This window comes from Mycetomoellerius zeteki, unplaced genomic scaffold, assembly GCF_001594055.1.
Source record: "Mycetomoellerius zeteki isolate Tzet28-1 unplaced genomic scaffold, Tzet1.0 scaffold285, whole genome shotgun sequence".
Classification (NCBI taxonomy): domain Eukaryota; kingdom Metazoa; phylum Arthropoda; class Insecta; order Hymenoptera; family Formicidae; genus Mycetomoellerius; species Mycetomoellerius zeteki.
The window spans coordinates 454,151-475,650 of NW_017257266.1; the positions used below are offsets into that span (position 1 = coordinate 454,151).

A 21,500-nucleotide genomic window follows, 5' to 3' on the forward strand; every position below is an offset into this window, starting at 1 on the left:
CTTCTAAGACATACATATAGCTATTTCCGTAATGATATCCCTATCAAAATGTTTCTATCTTAATTCACTAAAATATCATTAGAAGCGATTGTTTACGTTGCAATTGGCTACGCAAGTACGTGAATTAATACTAATTATCTTCTATCAATGTCAATTACTTCTAAAACACTTTTTCATTCCTAAAAGTGATACTTTTTTTCTGTATAGGCTACTCGAGCTATAATAAATATTATTAGTCATATCGACATCGCGATACTCTTTTATACTTACTCCTATCGATGTTGCGTTGCAGATGCGCAGCTACGCGATGTCTAGCATCATTGAACTCCAGATGCAACCCGAGTCGCAACAACGTCGGGTTTTGTTCTACCAATTGTGTGATTTCCATCTCAATTTTGTTACCCAATACTTGTGACCTCTGAAAAATGATGTGAATATCTCGTTAGATCTCATTGTTGCTATTCTTGCATAAAATATTCATGCACCTAAGTTTATATGACGACCTACCTGATTCGAACATCGGAATTCTTCGATTGATTTTGTTTTAAGAAGGGATCTGATCAGCCTTACTATCACAGGCGGGCTTATGAAATTTGTTTCCACGCTGAAGAACAAAAATATTTTTTTACATTAAAGCAATGAGAAATTATCACCATGCGAATTTTGTGCATAAAAATATATTATTTTTTGCGTACTTGAGTACTCTGAGTGTCGAATTCTTCTCTACGGCATCGGCTAGCCGTTGCGCGGTCTTGTCATTGAGTCCAACGTTGGTTAAACTTAGCGATTCGAGATGTGTATTCATTTCCAAACCTTCGAACAACTGCATGAATTTTTCGTCCGAAATATTCTGTAACAAGACCAGCGTTAATTTAGCATGAAACATCGTTCTCTTCTTACAATAGAGTATAATCGACGATACTTACTTTAATATTATTCCAATTTAAATCAGTTAAAGAGGAATCATCGTCTCGCACTTGTTTAATGGTAGCGTCAACATCTGTGTCATTAGGCGGTTCCATCGGATAAATTTTCGGTTGACTAGCCTTTGTCACACCGTCCCAACCGAGCCCGACTGGCTGCCCAGAATTCAGTAGAGATGCGTGATACTGATCTTGATTCATCATAGAATGGAATCCAAGAATAGCTGGATGGAAAAGATATAGTCTCAATTATTTATCTTTCTATTCTGATACAAGGGGCTTTCAGAAAAGATCAATCTTCTTACCAGCAAGATCAATGATTTCTTCTTGTGTGGCGGCCGAAAGCGCTTGTTCATACTCTTCACCAAGATCTATCGCAATCTGCTCGTCTGCCTCCTTTTCCTTCGTGTTGTCTTGTGGCGGAGGTATCCACTAAAACAAACAATATAATATGATGCATATATAAATCAATATATATATATATGTGTGTGTGTGTGTAAAATTTATTTTACTAGTATCATTCAATTAGATTGACTTCAGCTCTTTCATGTTTCTTTTCCAACTGTAACCTCAAATTTAGGCTTTCTGCAAGACTAGTGTTACTTAACTGTCATCTATATACTTTGCTGTGTTGATAGAAAAATAACATAAGTAAAAAATTAGCATTTTTTAGATAATAAAAAGAAATCAACTCTAAAGATTAATATATTTTTGTAGAAAAGACACATTTGTAGCTCATTTGCTTATATAGGACAGTATAACTCTAATAAAGAGTGAAACTGACATTACACTAAAGTTGCAATGTCCGAATTTGAAAAACTCATGACATAATTTTAAAGAATACATTCTAATTAAAACGTTTCCATTTAGAATTTCAAAAATGTTCTACCGAAAAGTTGCTAATTTTGAGATGTGTCATTTTTCTGCCAACGCAACGATTTGTAGAATATTACGATACTCACTTTCTTGCCCCTAATTACACCAGGTACATATGGCTTCAGTTCTGGAATATCAGGTGTCTCTAAAGCTTGTTTGTTGATATGCTCGATGAGCTTCTTGCGATTTAATGGCCCTGTAGGGCTCTTGTTGCATTCATAACTGCAACGTTGCGAAGGCGGCATAAAACTATCCTGTATAAATGTAACATAAATTCAGTATCTCAAAGGAATAACGAAACAGTATTCTTAAGTAAACAGACTTACATCAGGATCCACTTCCTTGGCCAATATATTGAGCTCCTCCGGTGTAAGCTCCGCCAGTAGTTGATCCACGTCAATGTCATCATACTCGCTCAGATCCTTGCCGTACAACTTGGCCGCTGTCGTCATAGTGGTTGTCTTGGTCGACGAAGAAGTCTGTAAATCATCCCATGGTGACTGATCAACAACCGAGTGTCTCCTCGACATTTCGCAAGGTTCTAGCCTACTCCGGGTAAACGCACTATCCGCGCAGAAATAAAAGTATTATCTCAACTAATCTCTCCCTCAAGTCTTGTACAAGAATCGTTCAGTGATAAGCGGTCAAGACAATACAATCGCATGATAATAAAACGTTTCTGCGGTCTCGCCAACGCGAGTAGAGAGAAGGTAGGGCCGTTATCGACGTTTCGTGCTAATTATCACGGCGCCCGTCGGTCGGAATCAATTATTCAAAGGGCGCGTTGTCGGCGAGGGCACAAAAGGCCGTCGACACGGGCCGCGCCCGCTCCGCGAAGGTCGTCGGCACAGCCGCGACCGACTTCTCTTATCACGGAGGCGTTATCAGCCGGAGCGGAGCCGGCCGTTCGATCGCGATCGACTGATCCGATCGCCTCGACGTGCGCCGCGTTTAAATTCGTCGAGCGTTTGACGCGGCTGATGCCCTCCGACCCAGATAATTCGGGATCGATTTTCATTGACAAGTCGCGTGCCAAAATCAACGACGGCGGCGGCGGTGATGTCAATCTCGACCGATCTCGACTGAAGCGACCCGGCCGACGGGCTCCGTTTCGGGACTTACTCGATGACGCGTCGCGGTGTCACCGCGGATGGGCGTTCCGCGTGCCGTCAACCGTCGTGCGGATGCAGGAATTCCAGAGACCGCTCCGGAGGAGCCGCACGAGCCTCACGTGCACAGGATCACACTCCGAAATCTGACAATATACGAGTACTCGCGAACGTCTCGCTACTCTCACTGATGACACCGACCAGCCCACCAGCGGCAGCGCCCTTTAATGCCGACAACGCGATTGCGCGACGGCCGATCCAGCGTCTGATAAAACTCCTCCAGATTCCAGAATTCTCGAACGGGACGCGTGCCGATTTTTATTCGCGTTCAGACGGATGTAAACAAGGGGTTACAGTCTCTGTTCTCTGCATGAAGTTACGAAGGTGGACGCGATTTTAACTGTGCGTCAACTGGCGACAACTTGGACAATCGCACTATTGCACGCGACGCTGGAGATGTTACGTTGAATGGAGTATATCGAGTATACGTTGAAGCGAAGCGGGAGATTTGAAGTGACAGCGAGTCGTAATAATCGTATTGCACGAATACGGATGCGTTTCAGAAATAGTATTGAATGTTTAACGTTTGAACAGTGTTAAAATGTCAAATTATGATTTAAGTTATTTTTAATTATTTCTACAGATCACTGCTCCTCAGTATATCATTAATTTAACTAATGGAGTTAAACAATTTAACTTAAGAAAATATAAATTTGACTGAAATTTAATTTATTATTTATTAGTACATACATTAACGTGGATGATGTTTACTTTGAATTTAATCATAGGAATAGATTGATTTAAACTATGATATACGTAAAAATAACACACAAAATATTGTTTAACTCAAAAGTTTTATCATTGCTTTTTTGATATCTAATAATAAACGAGAGGCGAAAATATACGTATTATATATATATTAATTATTACTATATTATTTATTATTTATGTATAATAGTATTAATAATTATATATATGTATATATATATAAGAATCATGCAAAAATTCCACAAAATTATTGATTTTTATAGTTTTTAATGGATTTAAAATTCTAGAAGCTCTTCACATTGTGATCTTTGGAATTCTTAAAAAATTCTTAGAATTTTAAATAGTACAATATATACAATATACATATTTCCTTATTTATTATGTTTTGTACCAAATCTCATCGATTTTTAAAAATTCATTTTATTATTTTTATTGAATTTCGATTTTTTTTTAATTTTATTTAAAAAATTTTAAACTTAAAGTTTTAAGCATTAAAAATTTTAAGTTTAAAGTACTGCGATTCTATAATTATACTATTACAATATAAACTATATCAAAGATCAAAATTACACACATCTAAAATAATCTCAAAAATCTTAAAAATTATTTTAAAACGTAACTTAATAAGACGATAAATATAAGATATTTTGAAGATGTATTGATATATTTTGATAACTCTATAGGACATTTCAAAAATTTTTTAATGGTTTTTAGACATCATGTTTTTTTGAATATATTAAGTGTAATTATATTTAATTATGAAAATACACAGAAAAAAAAGACTTTTGAAGTATCTAAAGTTTTGAAAATAATTTGTTGGATTATCCATATAATTATATAGGATGCTCAAATTGTTTATTAAATTATCAAAGTTTTTTGCAGCATTATTATCATAGCATTGTTTAAACATCCTATATATAATTATTTTGATGATACAGCAAAATTATTTTCTATATCCATATCTAATTAAATTTTTAAATACTTTAACAAAATCTTTCCATGCAGTTAATATTGAACTCGAGTTCTTGAGCTTCCTGTAAGTGCAAGTTTCGTTCCTTTTTTTCCTTGAATGAAACGCTGGTATCGATTGATAACTGGTTCTCGCAACGCAACGATGCATCTCTGAATCAACTTGAACATTTTCAACTATCAGATTCCAGCGCTATATTATCAATATTTATTCTATCTATATATATTCTCATTCATATACTCTATCAAATTTATAATGTCAAAAATATAATATTAAAACAAAGCCGGGCAAATGAGAGCTGTTACACGGTTCTTGTTTGTGTATATATTATTACTGTATCAATTATTGTTTATTATTAATAAATACATCAACGTTTCGTAACAGCTCTCATTTACCCGGCTTTGTTGTAATATTATTTTTTAATATTTAGAGTTCTATTAAATTAGATTTATATTTCATAATGTCAAATTATTTGAGTTATTTGTAATCATTTCTACAGTCGCAATTGCACCTACTCAATATGTTGTTAATTTAACTAAACAATGGAGTTAAACAGTTTGACTTAAGAAAATTTATTAAACTGGACTCAAAGTAGTGGACACTAGTTTATTTTTTATTAAATGCATATGTTAAATATATACATTGTTTGCTTTAAAACTAATCACAAATATGGATTGAATGATATTTCGCACATGATAAAAAAATTAAAACAAAATGTTATTTTTTTAACTCAAGAGATTGAGTTGCTGTATCGTCTACTATACTTTACGGCATCGTCCATTGCTTTTTTGCAATTCAATACGAATTCAAGAGCCGGTATAAAAATATCCGCGTATCAGCATGCATCCGGTAACGCGCAAAACCATGCAAGAGTCATCCGCATATTAATCGAGCCTCGGAGTCCTCGTTTCTCGGCTGACCGTGAAACCGGCACGTGAGTCCAACTTGCCAAAATTGGCAATTCCCCTTCTTCCATTCTCTCCGCTTTTCTCATCCGGTTCCTCCTGTTTCCCTCTTGGATCACGTAATCTGTGGGGGCTCGGCATTGACATAATCGATCTGGCAACGCGGAGCCGCTCAAGGTCACAACACGAGAAAGATCTCGAGCGAGAGAAGATCGTGGGATTTGATATCGGTTTGAGGAGGAGGTGGAGAAAGAGGAGAGGAACGCGAGAAGATCAAAGGGGACCCACGATTCGATCTTAGATCGAATCGATCAGGAGGGAGAGACCGGGGGATCATCTCCGGATCGGCAGTCGCGATCGGAGTGTCCGTCGCGCGTTGTAGAGCTGGTGGCAGCGACAGCCCGCAAAAATAGCTGAGGCCTCCTCGCTGAGGCTGGCACACTCCCAACAGGCTATACTTGGACATACCCGCGCACACGGATTATTTATAGTGAACGCGAGAGCGCGGCCACTGGCCTTCTTACGAACTAACCAGCCGCGGCTACCAGCCGAGGAGACATTCCGCCGCCCGTGACCTAGGCCCGCATTAATAATGGGCTCCACCCTTGCCTTGCGACCACGAGGAACTTAGCACTTTGCACTCGCTGGCGGGCGTAGCCCTGGCATCAACACCTTCATGTTCCTTTTATCTCCCTCTCTCTCTTCGCCTCTTGTTGCAATTTCGGACCCTTCCTCCGACAGATCCTGTCATCTTAGACTGTCGACTCGCTCTAAGTCTTTCGACACCTAGTTCGCTAGCTGCAGAGGTCCTTAGACTCTGGCAAATTCGTAATCCATTCATTCCAGACCTTTTCTTGGAGAGATCATGGGGATCTACCACTTTCAAAGAGCTTGGACACGATAATCAGGCGATAAACATATTAGGATTTAACTTTTAGATAAGTAGGTGGTTTAAAGGTAAACGTCAAAAAGTTGATAAGTGAGGTGCTCAAAACAACCCAAAAAATTCGAAAAATTTACATTAGTTATATTCTTATGAGATAGATAAATGTAAAAATAACAGTTTCTGAGCTCTCTGGATAATATCTTTTATTTTTATTTTTCACAAAATAAGATTTTAAAGAAAACTATACCTAGGATGCCCTGATCACCCACCTATTTAAAGATTAAAATTTTGTCTGTTAATTTCCATTTAACTGATGTAGATCCTGGACTGAAACGGCGAAGCCTATTTTTAAATCGGTGCAGCACGAAATTGTTCACAAGCACGGAAACAAGCTGATTATAAACAACAGCAAGTCTGAGAGGTCTCCGGAGAGGGTGTGCAATTTGAATGAGCTGCTAAAAATACCCTATCTTTTTCGGGAGGACATGCGTCTTTATTTTCTTCTCGCTCGATCAGCCGACTAGACGACTATCGTGAAAAAAAGTCGAGGATATGAAAGTCACCCAGTGATAGATCACATCTGTCCGAGATATTTTTACCCAGATTTCTAGACTCATTTTCAATGTTAAGGTGATATTCCATGCGCAAGGCGCACTGAGTTGAAGACAGCAAAAGCTAAAAGAATTATTTCCCAGCTGCTTGTAATGATCTTGTTTGATTTCTATTACATTTCTCTGATTTGTTGTTTATCTAATTTGAAGACTTTCCAGCGGAACTCAGAAGCCCGTTACGAGGAAGTAGGACGAAAATGCTGCCGTGATGGCACGGCGTGATGGAAAACGCAATCGACTTTTTTTCCCTTTGGCTGATGAGAAAGCGAGTCATTCGCGAGCGGATTGACCGGCGACGCATCCGAGGTTAATTTCTAACGGCGATTAATCAGCCGGCAGGTGCGGGAAGTAAGAACCACGAGACAACTACATCGTCGAATGTAACGATAACTTTCGATACTACCTGCGTAGTGCTAGTTATACTCAATTAGTCACTTTTAACACGGTCGATTAACTTGTGGAGAAACGGTTCACTTGGTGTAAAACTAAGAAGAGAACCTAACAGTTCAAGAGTTTAAAGATTCTTTTACGTTAAAAAATTTTAAAGACAGCTAAGTATGTAGCATCAGAACAATAACGTTACGTTACCCTGATAGAAATGTATGCAGTTTTTTTAAACATTTCTTCAATTATTGTCTAGTATCCTTATTAATTATAACAATATTGCGAATATAAAAAATGAATAAGAACTTGATAGAGTTTTTATTCAATAGCTGAAGCAGTTTTGCTGGTAAAGATATGTGCAACTTGCTGTCCAGTTATTGTATTAGTATTAGTAGATTAGTATCTAGTGTATTAGTAGATTATTATTAATTAAAATACTGCATCCATTTATTACCTTCAGTTTCTGTTCAGCAAATGGGTTCAGATTTTGAGCATCCTTGCAATTGTACGCAATAACTGCAGACGCGTTATTAAGATGCAAAGCGTTATCAAGATGTAAATCTTGATTGAAATTCTAAGTATAGTTTTGCTTCTCAATTATTGAACGGAGTTAACGTAACTTTCCAATGATTGCTAAAAAAATGCATGAAATTTTTACGAGGGTAAGTATACTGTTTCAACATCATCATAAAAAGTCCGTAGTCAATTTGATTTATTACACGTGTTGACAGAAAAGTTTACGTTATCACCCAGTCCTAACTGCAAGCACCGTTTCCTTCGCTCGACTTCGTCCAACGTACTCAGAGCGTAGATGAATCAAGCGATTTTTAAGGTTCGTTTGCGGCGTAACGGTCGTTAAACATCGTTTTATGCAGCGTAACGTACCGCCGCAACGGTTTCCACGGCGTTACGCTGCCAGTATTTATGCATGTCGAACAGCTGGCGAACAATGTCGGGGAGACATTGTTCAATGACCTGGAGCGTTTCTTCGAGCCGACATTCGAGCTGACTTAATCGTGGATTAAGTCTATTGAGATTTGTAGCGAACAGTAATTATCGCTGATATCTCTCCGTTCTCAGTCACGTTAGAGATCCTCAAGTAAGAGATACCGTTTAGACAATTTCTGATTGGTACGCCATATTTTTAGGACCTGCTTAAGGTAGAATGAGATGCTTGGATGTCTCATTCTATTTTATAATCTCATTCTATCTTAAGCAAGTCTTGAAAAATATGGCGGACCAAATGCATGGTGTCCAATCTCTCATTTGAGGATCTCTAATGCTTGTTTCTATCATGCAGATTAACTTTAATCTCAATTTAACTTATTTTTCATCTTTCTTCAGGTCCAAAAATGAAGAAAAAATAAAGGCCGATATTCATAGTCAGATCTTATATTCAAAATTTCTTAAGTACAGTCTTAAGAAGTCACGAACCAATCAGAGGGCCGTATTAGCGTCTTAAGACATTACTTAAGACAGTCTTGAAATAAGAACTATGAATACCAATCAAAGAATAAATTAAATCGAGATTAAAGTTAATCAACATTAGTAAAAATGGACATAAGTCGCGTGACTCTTCGGTGAACGCGTACACTAGATCTCGAAGATAGCGACTTAATTACAGCGCATTCGCCGCGTAATGACGGTAATAAGCGCCGTGGATCTCATAAGTTAGCTCGCGACAATCGCGATGCAAATCGTACTTGAGAAATGATTTATCTGGCGCGGTTCACAGTTTATGCTTCTCGGCGGTCGGAATCATTTTGCACGCGCGAGTAAAGAGACGTGCGCGTGCCAAGCGCGCGCGTTACACAATTCCGCGTTTCTTCGTGCCATCGTAGTCTGCACTCCCGCCGTATTCTTCGAGACGCAGGATTATTTTCTCCGCATGGGATCCATATAGATTCTCCGCACGAATTCGATTCAGTTTCTCGATTCGTTCGATCGGGGTCTTCCTCTTTCATTCTCTCTCTCTCTTTCTCTCTCTCTCTCCTTCTCTGTATGTGTGTACAAACAGATTCCCGCTGGCTTTGCGCCAAACGCAATCCTCGGACGAGAATTAGTAAAATCGCACGGTCCCGGAAAACGCGAAGATCCCGCAATTGTGAAAGTAAGTATATCGATATGGGCCTCCCGATCTGGGTTATCGTGTCAACTTTTCAATTAGTCGGCGACAAAATGGCGGATGTGAAACTCCAGTTAGTAATTAGATCGACATCACGCGCGTCTATCTAAGATTAAAGATGACTATTGCTCGTATTCATAGTCAGACCTTATATTTAAGGCTTCAAAATTTATCTTTAGATGCTCAGTAGTCAATGAAATAATTCGTAGAGCATCTGAAGATAAATTTAGGGAAGCCTTAAATATAAGGCCTGACTATGAATACGGGCCTATATTACATGAAAGGAATGATTTTGCTGAGGCATCTAAAAATTTAGATAGATACGGATCTGAAAATAATTTTGTTGAAACATCAAAATAATTATATAGGAAACTCAAGCATGTCGAGTAATGCTGCAAAAAGTTTTGATATTCTAGCAACCAGTTTGAGCATCCTACACAAGATAAAGTAGGGTAATTTAAATAGGTTAACAGAAACTTTCAAATTGTATAAAAAATTGAAGTCGCATAGAGTATTCAATCAAACATACAAAACACTATCAATCTTTCATAGAATTTTTACATTTTATTAATCTATCCACATTATCCCGCTTCAATCTAATTATTTTGATAATCTAACAAAATTATTTTTAGAGCTGTATTGAATTTTTAGTTTACAGCAAAACGTTCTTTCCATGTATCATAGTCAAATAAAAAAAGTTTGATTGGGGTATAACAAAAAATTGGGATTAAATTGGAATGAGATTTGAAATTAAATTAGGATTAAACCCGAAATTAAATGGAATTTAAATGGATTCTCAAATGGATTAAATTATAATTATATGCGTGCGAGTATCAGTTAAGCGTTTATCTGGAAATGAATCACGAAACCTAAAGTTCAGATAAAGTTCACGAGCGATATGTTCTTTCAACGATTTGTTAGTGCGCCTTTCTCCATTTATTTCTTATTTACTATATTCTTCATTGCGGCAATCTAAATAGCAATGACATTTGAGTTATAATTGTCCGATTATTCTGTATTCGACACGACATGTTTAGTTTCAATAAAACTGTCAGTTTCCCCTAAGTTAACCAGAATTATGGTGTAGATGTATCTATTTGTGGACTCCATCCATTGACATACCGCGTAAATATTCATCAATGACACATCAACCAACTTCCTGATGGAAACCCTTCTGCAATATCAACTGTGGCGACGAAGCATCGCAATTTTTAGTTTGCAATTTGCAACGTCAATACACCCTGATGGACCGAGGCTATTACTAAATTAAGCAAATCCATCGGCGAGCACGTGACACGACGGAAACGCTCGACCGAAATATCGCAGGTCAGTATTCGTATCAATTCGTTATTTTCGATCGGTTATTGTATCACTTGCTAACACAATTATCACACCTAGGGCGGTATTCATAGTTTTTATTTCAAGACAGTCTCAAATTATGTCTGCCCTGGTGAAAAAAATTTGTTAGAAATTGTCCGAAAAATATAAAAAATAACAAATTCTAATAAATTTAGAGTTTAGTATTATCGAAATTTGACGGAAAATTTCTCATTTTATCTGTAACTGTCCGAATTTGTACATTTTGACAATTTTTAGAGACATTTAGGACGAATTCGGACACATTTTGACTACATTTCAGACACATTCGGACAAATTTTTCCACAAGGGTGATGATCGATTATATATGGTTCTGTGACTGACTTATAATAATTTAAAACTGTACTTAAAACGGTTTTAATCCTTAAATGCTTTTTTGGCATATCCAATTCTTTTCCAATACTTTTTTTATTATAATTTCTTTATTAATAAAAATACATATATTTGCTTAGTGTCATTATATTTCTTAACCCTCCGCCAGCAACGTATATTTTACTCTTCCGTCAGCTATAGGTCTTCGAGAACAGAGCAAATTTTTTATGTTAATATAAATTATTATAGATATTAAAATTTTTTCAAGTTATATGAAAATCTGAAAAAATTCTGATATACTTATCGAACCTTTAACGACTTTTAACCACCAAAGTAACACAGCAGCGCTTGCCAAACGCTAAAGAAGTGATTATATGCGCTTTTTTAGCGCTTTGTTAACGCTTTGTAAGCGCTGTGTACTACTTGAGCATCATAGAACTCAGACTGTATACGGTAACGCCCGTAACGTCCACAACAAACGTCAAACGATATAGCGATGCGTTATAACGTCGCTAAATTCACTCCTTGCAGTAACATTCAATGCATGTTATGCATCTTACATTGCATTGTCAACTAATGCTTAAACCACTTCGGTTGATCGAGTGAAATAGTCCACTTATTATGTAAAATAGACAGATTAACTTCAAAGCAGTGAAAATCCATACTTAAAGCAATGACTTTGCTAATCAACTTTTGTTAGCAGTAAAATTTTCATTGCTACAGATTTAGAGTGTATTTTACTTATTTTTTACCAACTTTAATTTATTTACCAAAATTCACCGTCAAAATACCGATGGTGCCTTTAAAGACTCCAATTGCTGGCAGAATTAATGTTTGACGTTTGAAAAAAGATTGTTTACAATATGCTCATTTTTATAAAAATTATAAGCAATTAAATTGGGATGGGTATGCCAAAGTGTGTTAAACGAAAACTTTGAACCTTGATATTGTCGAATTGATCCTCGAATGAAGCAGATTCTTTATCGAAATCGATCGAGCATCGAAGATTCTTTATTTCGATTTTTTCCGCTCGAGCACTCAACTCGGTGATGAATTACAAGTGACGATAATGTCAGCGGAAATTACTTCTTGTCTGCACCGATTGATCCGAATTTTTATATTTTTAGCATGTGCTCTTGAAATTCAAGAAAAGGATGGAAAGTCTTTTTTAAACATCGTAAATTAAGAATAAATCCGTGAACCGGTAAATCCATGAACTTTCATTCAATACGCTCGAATCTGCGCTTCATAAGTAATTAGATATTTCGAGCAACATGATCAAACGCTTAAATCAACTTTGACAAAAAGAACTGTAGTTTGCCGGAGGCATGTGTATGGTTAGCGAACGCAGATGTTTGGCGAAACAATCGAGCGGACGCGATATTATACAGTTTCAATTACTAGAATAATGAAGCGCCTAGGATTCACTGATATGCGCAGCAAGCTGATCAAATATTGACCAATCGTTAATTAGTGGCGCTCGTTCATTTTCTCTGAATACCGCATGCAAAATACACGCATTATCCGAATGATCGCTATTTGCCTAAGGCCGCAATGAATCGCAGCGGCATTACCGAAATTGGAGTCCCTCGAATAGAGCTACGCGATAAAGTTAGCGAAAATATTTTGCGAGTTTCGAAGTACCCCAGTTGGGCGTAAGAATATCAAAATTTTTGAGTACAGTCTTTATTATTAAATCGTCAAATCTCTCGATTCTTGACGATATCCTTGGACGAAGTATGTAGAACATTCGTCACGTACAATCGGGCTAATTGTCACCGCAAGAGCTCGTATCGCCATAACAGCTACTCGCAGCGACTCGTCCTCGTCGGGCGAATCTTGGTAATTACCACAAATGGAGCCGTACTTACGCAATGAAGGGGCCGAGTAACCTGATGTGAGATAATCACGCGGCACAGATTCGCGGAGGGACCGGCTTGTGATGCTTTGGAATCGCGATAACGTTTCTCTGAGATGAACCGAGCCGAGCCGAGCGGATAAGAAGCGGCACGTGAGTCGAAACGACAGTCGCCCGGAGCTGGAGTGCTACTAAACAACCGAGTTTTATGCTGGAACCTCGATGAGAGTACCGCGGCGAGTAGAGTGGTATTGTGAGCAAGTAGCGAAGTCTACGAGCTGGTGGCAGCTGCGTTCAAAACGACTTTCACTTCGAGCCCGCGGGGCCTTGCTTCCCTAGATGGGGGATCCAGTTTTTCCAAGCTTTTTTCCGCTCAAGCACACAGCTCGGTGACGGATTACAGGTGACGATGATGTCAGCGGAAATTATTTCTTGTCTGCACTTCCTCCTCTTGTCATCAAAGAGAGTAGTTTTCTGCTAGATCGAGAATGATTTGGATTACGGCTGCCTACTTTTGACAACTTCGAAAATTCAGAGCTTTGAAAGAATTCACCAAAAATAACATTCCAAATTAGGGCTGTTATTTTTGACAACTTCAAGGATTCGAAGCAACTTGAAAGAATTCGAATTTTCGAAGTTAATTCTGAACTGGAAGTTTAAACTGCTCTAAAGCTTCGAGCTTTAAAGTATTCAAAACTTCAAAGCACCTTAAACTTTAAAAATGTTCGAAGGTGACAATCTACTTGAGAATCTTTTAAACAACATTCAAGCACATTCGAACTTAAACGGTCGATAAAATACTGAATTACGACATGGAGAAAGTACTCATTCTGGAATACAGAGAAAACTTTTCTGGAGAAAATTATAAAAATACATAATTTATTTGGAATAAGTTATGAAGTAGAATTTTTCTATTCACAGATATAAGTAAATAATTAGCGAAACGTCGACTTTATCTATTTTTTCGCAGAAACGTGGTAACGCGGCCAAATACTCCATTCTCTATTGCGAGTACAATAAGATATCATCTGACGTTTGATAAATTTATTACCTTGTCCGAACGGCATTTTCATCTCCGTGACGGTCCCTTGTACTAGTAAACAACCCGTTGCCGCTTGAGATCGGCATGATATCATCTGACGGACTCGCCGGATGACCTCATCACGGCTGCATATCAACCGTTAGATAGAGATGCAGGCGAGATGTGTGCGTCTCTCCTATGGAATTTTTCATAAAACTCCCATACGCTCAGTATAATAGCAGGTGCTATTGTTCAAAGTGCCGCTATATGATTATACGAATTTCGTGTCGTGGGCGATAAAGATGTGAATATAATTTAACAACGCAACGTGCAACGTGATCGCAGATCTGTGGTATCCGAATTATTTCCAGACTACACAAACATATGGAAATCGTTATAACGGCATCGTAAAAACGTTTAATGACCGCTTTAATTTCTCAGACATCTTAATTCATATCTTTTGAATTTTTGCGTTGTTTGGAGATTTTTGCAGATTCAAATACCACAATACATCATATTACCTATATTAAATTTCAATTATAGATCATCTCTAAAAAATAATTTTTTTTAACTGCAGGACGATTTGTCTATCTTATTTTTAGTGATTTATTTATAATTTCGAAACAGTCTGTTACTTTATCTATTTCTAAGAGAAAAATGTTTCAAGAAATAGTAGCTATAACTTTATTGGAAAACAGCTTGAAAATTATTTATAATATCTGCATAATAAAACGCAGTATTTTTTTAAATTAAAATTCAGATAATCTGAATGATAATCTGAAGTTGTCTATAATAATCCTCGGAGCTGACGTCAAAATCTGTAACACAATCACTGACACTGTTTGTAAAACTCATTTAATTTATGCTAATTAAAAAAAGGCATAATTGATTTCAAGAAATCAAAATAAAATAACTCATATAAAAATTAATTATGAGTATATATTTTAACAAAAATAATTCTAATTTGAAGAGGTAACATAAAAAAATTAAATTAAAATTTTTTACAGAAAGATGTATATTTGAATGGATTCAATAGAGGCCGTCAGCACCGAAGAATTAAAAACGCAAAAATAAATATCTTTTGTTCTAAAAAATGATTGCGATAAAACTCCTATATAATTTTCATGGAGGTTGACGAGCCTTTGTTTGCCAGAATAAATCTCGAAATAGCAAGAGAAACGCGACATGAGCCATAGATACAATCAGAATAAATTTTCCTCGGGTTCTCGATCTTCGTGCTTCGCGGAAAAGTGGAATCGTTGTTTCTCATCACGTGTCCTAGGCTTTTACAAAAATACGAACTACGAAAAACACGTCTTCTATTTTCGACCGTTAAATCGCTTTTCAGTTTATTTCGAGAGCATGGTCGACCTTTATCGACGATGTTCACACTTCCGTTGCGGATACGTTTGTCCTATCCGTTTGTCAATTAGACACGACAATCTTTTGGCAAACTTTCGTTGTTTCATAAATTGAACTAGTACGTACAAATCACACAGAGTTTTGCTGCGTTCAACAAAAAAATAACTTTTAAACTGTTGTAATATTCTTTAATATGATTGGTTTTTGCCTTCAGTTCCTTTGAATCTAAATATATAAATCAGTGATATTAATCCTCAACTTTACCTAAGTTCTGAAGTGATCCGTTTAAAGTACAAAATGTAAGTACATTTCTGCCTTATAGTGATTAATAGAGAAAAGTTCGAAGCCTTGTAACGTACAATTTAGAACTTTGTAGTATCAATCGTACGAATTATATAATCGTTCAAAAATTTTCGCTTCAGATCCAAATGACTCGTTGCTGCAGTCGAGAGTTGAAGGATCTTACAACAATTAAAATAAAAATCAAATTCAAGATTGCAATGCAAATAATAGTAGTAGGTCGATTTATGAGCAATTAATTAGGTCAAAAATATAAAATAGTTTATTAGAGTGTTACTCAATTAGTAAACATATAATATCTAGGAAACATTTCGACTTTATTTAATCTTACAACAGTTACAAAATTGCTTTTTTTCTGCTGAATACAGCCAATAATACGTACTCAATGAACAAATACTCAAGTCCATGAGTATACTTACACACAGAAAAATACATTCTGTACGCATGTAATAGTTACTTGCTTCAAGTATTTCAAAAGTTTATATATCCACAAATCCATCAAAGCATTAAATTTATTCAAAATATTCTTCTGAATCCTAATAAGTTTAGCGCACTTCAATCACAGTTATTAATTTTGAAACAAATTCGATTTGCTTATTATATAAAATCGTTTTTCCGATTAATTTTATAATATTTTTCAAAAGAAAATAAATTTTGATTTTGAATATATAATGAGTTTTTCTAAAATTTGTAATAAATACGTATATTTTAAGATTATTATCGAGAAAATATTCTTTTTTAAAGATAACCATTATTTTTGAAAGGAAAAAAGTGAATCACTTTTTATCACTTTAATCACTTTTCTTAGCGATAACGATAGAATAATATTTTTCTGTTTATATATTATATATACATATATATCAGAGTGAGGGGATTGCCATCGGCGACAAATGGAGAGTAATCTGTCCCGTCGCGTGATCGATTAGAAACACCGGTGATGAAAAACTGTCGGGGTCGCTGACACAGACCGACTGCGATATACGGGACATATCCAGTGAACGTTGTTTCCCCGTGATATCTCCGGGTACGATGCGTAAATAATCGCGCTTGTCAATGCGGCCTAAGTTTAGTGCACTCGTAAAGCCGACCGGCTGGGACGGCCTCCGAGTGCAAGCGCAAATCGATCAGGGATAGAGGGAAATGGAGGGAAATGTTTTACGCGCGTATTTCGGGACGGTTTATAGATCTCCGCGCTGTTTGGGAACACTTGCGATTTATGGAGCGGGCGTTAAACTGACAGGTACGGCGGGGTGCAATCCCGCGATGCAAACTCGTTGGCGTTATTGGAATCGTAAAGCGTTTCTTTCGCACTCCAGAAATTTATTTAAGCTTCGTTAATAATCAAAGACTCTTCAAGAAGAAAGAGAGAGATAGAGTGAGGTAGAAAGAGAAAGAGAAATCGCCGTTCATCGTACGATCTGGGATGATGTCCCCTCAAGCGTATGAAACGTATACGAAGAACTTGATCAATATATACAAAAGTAATCATACAATCATTCTGAAACGAGAAAAATAACAGTGTATGTTCACAAGGTAAAAATACAAGTATTAATATGAAAGTATATGAGGAGCAGACTTTCAAAATGCGTTTTGTCCAAAATTTGTGATTTTCAAAAAATGAGAAAGAAAGAAAGAAACTCCCGCACACGAAAATTACGCACTTTACAGAAAATAACAATATATATCAATCAGTACATCCAGTATAAAATATTAAACAGAAGGTCTGTTTTTTATTGCACTGTATGTACTAGTTCAGAAAATGCAGCAATAAAAGACAGACCTAAAATTGCTAAATAATTGCTAAAAATGTTAAACAAATACATTTTGTTTGTCTCTAGTTAAAAAACATAATGCACTTCGAAATGTCTATGTCTTTTTCAACATATAAATTAACGATGAAAAAATGCTTTCTGAACATTTCAGAGTAGCTTATAATATGAGTCTTTCAACACTGAACACTATGCCATCTCTAACCAAAAAAATGAAATTTTGGACAAAATGCATTTTGGAATTCCGCTCTTCATATAATAAGATAGGAAAGCGCGGACGGTTTGAGACGTCAATTATTGTGACAGGGAATATAAAAGAATTTAAATTTAAGAAATGCGGATTCAAACGCGTTGGCGTTGGTTTACGTGGTTGAAGTATTGGTACATCAAACTCGAGAACAATTGGCTCTTTTATTCAATGCCATTCTCGTAGTTCCTATCCACGGCGTCACAAAGGCATCGTTGCTGGCGCAGACACACGACGTCTTTGTCCCTTCAAGCTAATCCCGTGCCATCGCGCATTTAAAAGGCCCCCTTAGTCACGATCGGCTGACCACGGTCCGTCCGCACACGCGTGGGAACCTCCGCAATGACTGACGAAAGGTCAGCCGTGTACACTTCGTACGCGTGATCGGCGTGCACGTGCACGCTTAGTAAGGAAAGCCACCCTCGCGTCATGCATAATCGAGCGATTTACGTATTCGAAGATAGTCTCGCGGCTGAAGGAAGCATGCAACATTTACAGCAGCAACAATAATCCGACTCCTGCAATTAACCCACAACGTTGCACTGATTTAATTAAAAGAAGATTCATCAACGGTGCGCACTTCTCGCTAAGGTGAAAACGATTTACGCAAAGTGTGATAATAAATATCGCACAATATAGTCGTAAAAGAAACGTAAGTATAAATTTTTGACGAAATTAACTGCCTTCTGTATTCATCTTCAACAAATTTCTGTATTTATTTACTTAACCCTCCATTCGTAATCTGGGTTTTTTTTTGTGCAGCCCAATTTTTTTACTGTTCCAGACGAAAAATGTGGGGAAACATTTAAAATTACTTTCCAACTCTCTATCATCAAATAGTTTTTCAATCCAAATGTTAAAACTTTTATTTAATAAAAATTGAAATGTAAGTAAAAATGAGAGATGAAAATTTGTTTAAAAATGTATAACTTAAGCAATAAAGAACGTATTCCGTTTTCTTTTATTTCGAAGAAATTTGTAAATAAAAATCACTTGTGCAAAAATAAGATCTAGATTGCAAACGAAGGATTAATAATGTTTATCTGATTTACGTATGAAAGGATGGAGGAAAAGAATTGTTACTGGCCATATTATCTCCGAACGCGGAGGACAATCGCTGATGATGGCTCGAATGGAGCCGAAATGTCCGATTCTTTCTATTTGTATGTATTATAATATCGTGAACATTACATTTATTAATTATTACGTAGGAATAATAGCATTGATTATTGCTCCCGTTAGTCATTGTATTTTTTATCGCCTTTCTTAGATCTCGAGAGAGCTCAATTTATTCTATTTTTATAATTTTCCGGAGGACAATTATTTTAAAGAAGTGAAAGAAACGTAACACGGAGCCTCCTTCACTTCTTGCGGGAGAGAAAAGCCAACGATCGCTTCGGGCTAGCGAATCTAAACTGTCCGACAATTTTCGAAATGAACACAATGGTTCATCTCTCTCTTTCTCTCTCCCTCCCTCTCTCTCTCTCTCTCTCTCGCATTACTTGCATTCTGCTAACAATAAGACTACGCATGCTTTTCTTCCAATTAAGAGTAAGCTGCTCCGTTCGCATGATTAAATTCAATTGTTCATCAGAATATTTTTATAACACACTTTCCAGAGCACGGAGAGATCAGATAAAACGCCGCGATACATTGCACGTACTAAGCAAATTTACTTGCGCCATAACGCGTCAAATATGAGTATTCAAGGTGGAAACTTTCTCTCTCCTTAAGAGTCATCATCTAGCACACGCCATCCGCGTAATACCGGCAATTTACGCATTCCTAGAACGTGATATTACGAGAAACTAAGGATTCATATTTTCAGTCGGATTAATCTTTATGATAACAATATGATGATCTTGAAATTCTAAATAAAATGTATCTTTATTATTTTTCTTGTTTTTCTTATATTATAGAAAAATAAAAAATATATAAGAATACATCTATCTTTATTATTAATAGAATTTTAAAATTATCACATCATTATCTTGATTCAAAGTTAAATTAAATTTTGTAACAAAGAAAAGCAAGAAAATTATATAGGGGTTTTTTAATGTAAAACCGCAATATTCTTGATTCCTAAGGAAAAGACAAGAAAGGTGTTTCACACATTTTCAAGCTACTTTGGAGGAATGAGCTCAAAGCGAAATGCGACAGAAAGACGTAGAGGAATTTCGCGAGAGCCACTTTAAATAAATCATGCTCGCTCACGAATGTACGTAGTAGCTTTTCCCGACCAACTATTGCGAGCATCTGGTTCTCTTTATTTTTCATTGTCGACAGCATCGATATTTTCATTGACAATTTATGAATTGCGGATCCATAAAGTCGAATCGGGCGAAGAGAAGATTCATCTGCTGCGCTTCGGTTAAAGTTCAAGGCCGTTTATCGATAACGAGAGTAGCGGATCCATGTGTATTTTATCTTTTTTTCTGTCCCACGAGAAAGAGAATAATGACCACGAGCGAGGTCAAAAACCCTGAGAACCCCTCATTTACCGCGGAGCTTTCGAATTCTATTTTCAGCGGTGTACAAAGAGCTTATAATTAGAATGGTCTAAGAGAAAGAAAATCGGAATACCCCGGAACAAGTTGATCCTAATTTTGGATCGCGATAAACAAAAAGTTCAGAGTTTATTAACCAAACAGCCTGTCGTAAAAGGAGCAGAGTGATGGCTTTACTGATCGTCACTCTTTGTGCGAAATCCACGAAAAGAGCGAGGTAAACGACATCGGAACTGCCAATTGCGCGTCGTATTCTATTGTGAGCGCCGGCTCAACAATCTCGGTTTTACGGTTTCCGATTTAGCGGCGAGGTCCAACGCCTCGCCGAAGAGTCCTGGCAGCCGGAGAGACGCAGTGCGAGCGCATTGCGGAATCGGACTGGACGAGTTGAGGGGCGACGGCGGCGACCGAGGTTTGTGCACCGGGATTAATAGATCCGTCGTAAATAATTCGGGATTTGTGTGCACGGTCTACCGTATGTAAACTGCCAGAATTCCGCCTTTACTGCGGCCCCAGAGAGTCACGCTTGTTCTTGTAATTCACTCCAGGCGAGTTGAACCGGAAGGCCATTTAAGTTGTTCTTAGGGCATAAAACCGCAAGGATCGCCATCCTGTTCGTTGTTGCGCTAATGAGCACGCACGTTCCATTAAGCCTATTCCATAACATTACTTTAAGAGTCTGAGTCGAAATTTTGCTTCTACTTTGAACCGTAGTTTTAGGACGTATGTAGACTCTAAAGATATTATAATTAGGATATAGACTCTACACAGAAAAAATGTTACGGTTGTCACAACCGGAAATAATGATAATTTTGGCCTCTCAATATATTTGGTTGTGATAACCGTTAAGATATGCCAATCTTACGGTTATCATTAATCGTACTATAGTTCTTATAATCAAAAAATGTATTGATGGGCGACTTTTGGTCGTTGCAACCGTAGCCATTTTTTCCGTGTAGAAATTTATAAGTTTTAATCTAATGAATTGATTCCTATGTTGAGCCTGTAAAAAAAAGCCAGTTATTGGAAAATTTCCTATTTTTAGGTTCAAAAGAAGTTTTCTAAATAGAAAATGTATATTAAGTAATATTAAAAGGGATCGTATTTGATTGTTCAAGGTCATCAAAAAACAGGTTATATAAGGTTTAATTGAAGTTGAAAGAGATTCAAAGTAGAACTAAAATTTCAAC

At 36.9% G+C, this 21,500-nt stretch overlaps 2 protein-coding genes across 16 annotated transcripts in view; one reads left to right on the forward strand and one right to left on the reverse strand.

Moving 5' to 3' along the window:
• The window catches only part of Fas1 (fasciclin 1 Fas1 domain-containing), a 379,369-nt gene that overhangs the window by 351,483 nt on the left and 6,386 nt on the right, over window positions 1–21,500 (forward strand). The window lies entirely within an intron of this gene.
• tmod (tropomodulin) overlaps window positions 1–21,500 on the reverse strand; it is a 67,112-nt gene that overhangs the window by 20,607 nt on the left and 25,005 nt on the right. For 11 of the 15 annotated variants that reach the window (XR_001936688.1, XR_001936689.1, XM_018450508.1 and 8 more), the window contains exons 2-8: window positions 2,126–2,278; window positions 1,886–2,053; window positions 1,229–1,355; window positions 927–1,147; window positions 696–850; window positions 508–604; window positions 271–418 (exon numbers count right to left, since the gene is read on the reverse strand). Coding sequence is in view for 13 of the 15 variants with exons in the window: in XM_018450508.1 (XP_018306010.1) it covers window positions 271–418; window positions 508–604; window positions 696–850; window positions 927–1,147; window positions 1,229–1,355; window positions 1,886–2,053; window positions 2,126–2,278 (1,069 nt within the window). In the remaining 2 variants the exon portion in view is untranslated. The other 4 variants (XM_018450515.1, XM_018450514.1, XM_018450513.1 and 1 more) reach the window with 4 other exon arrangements.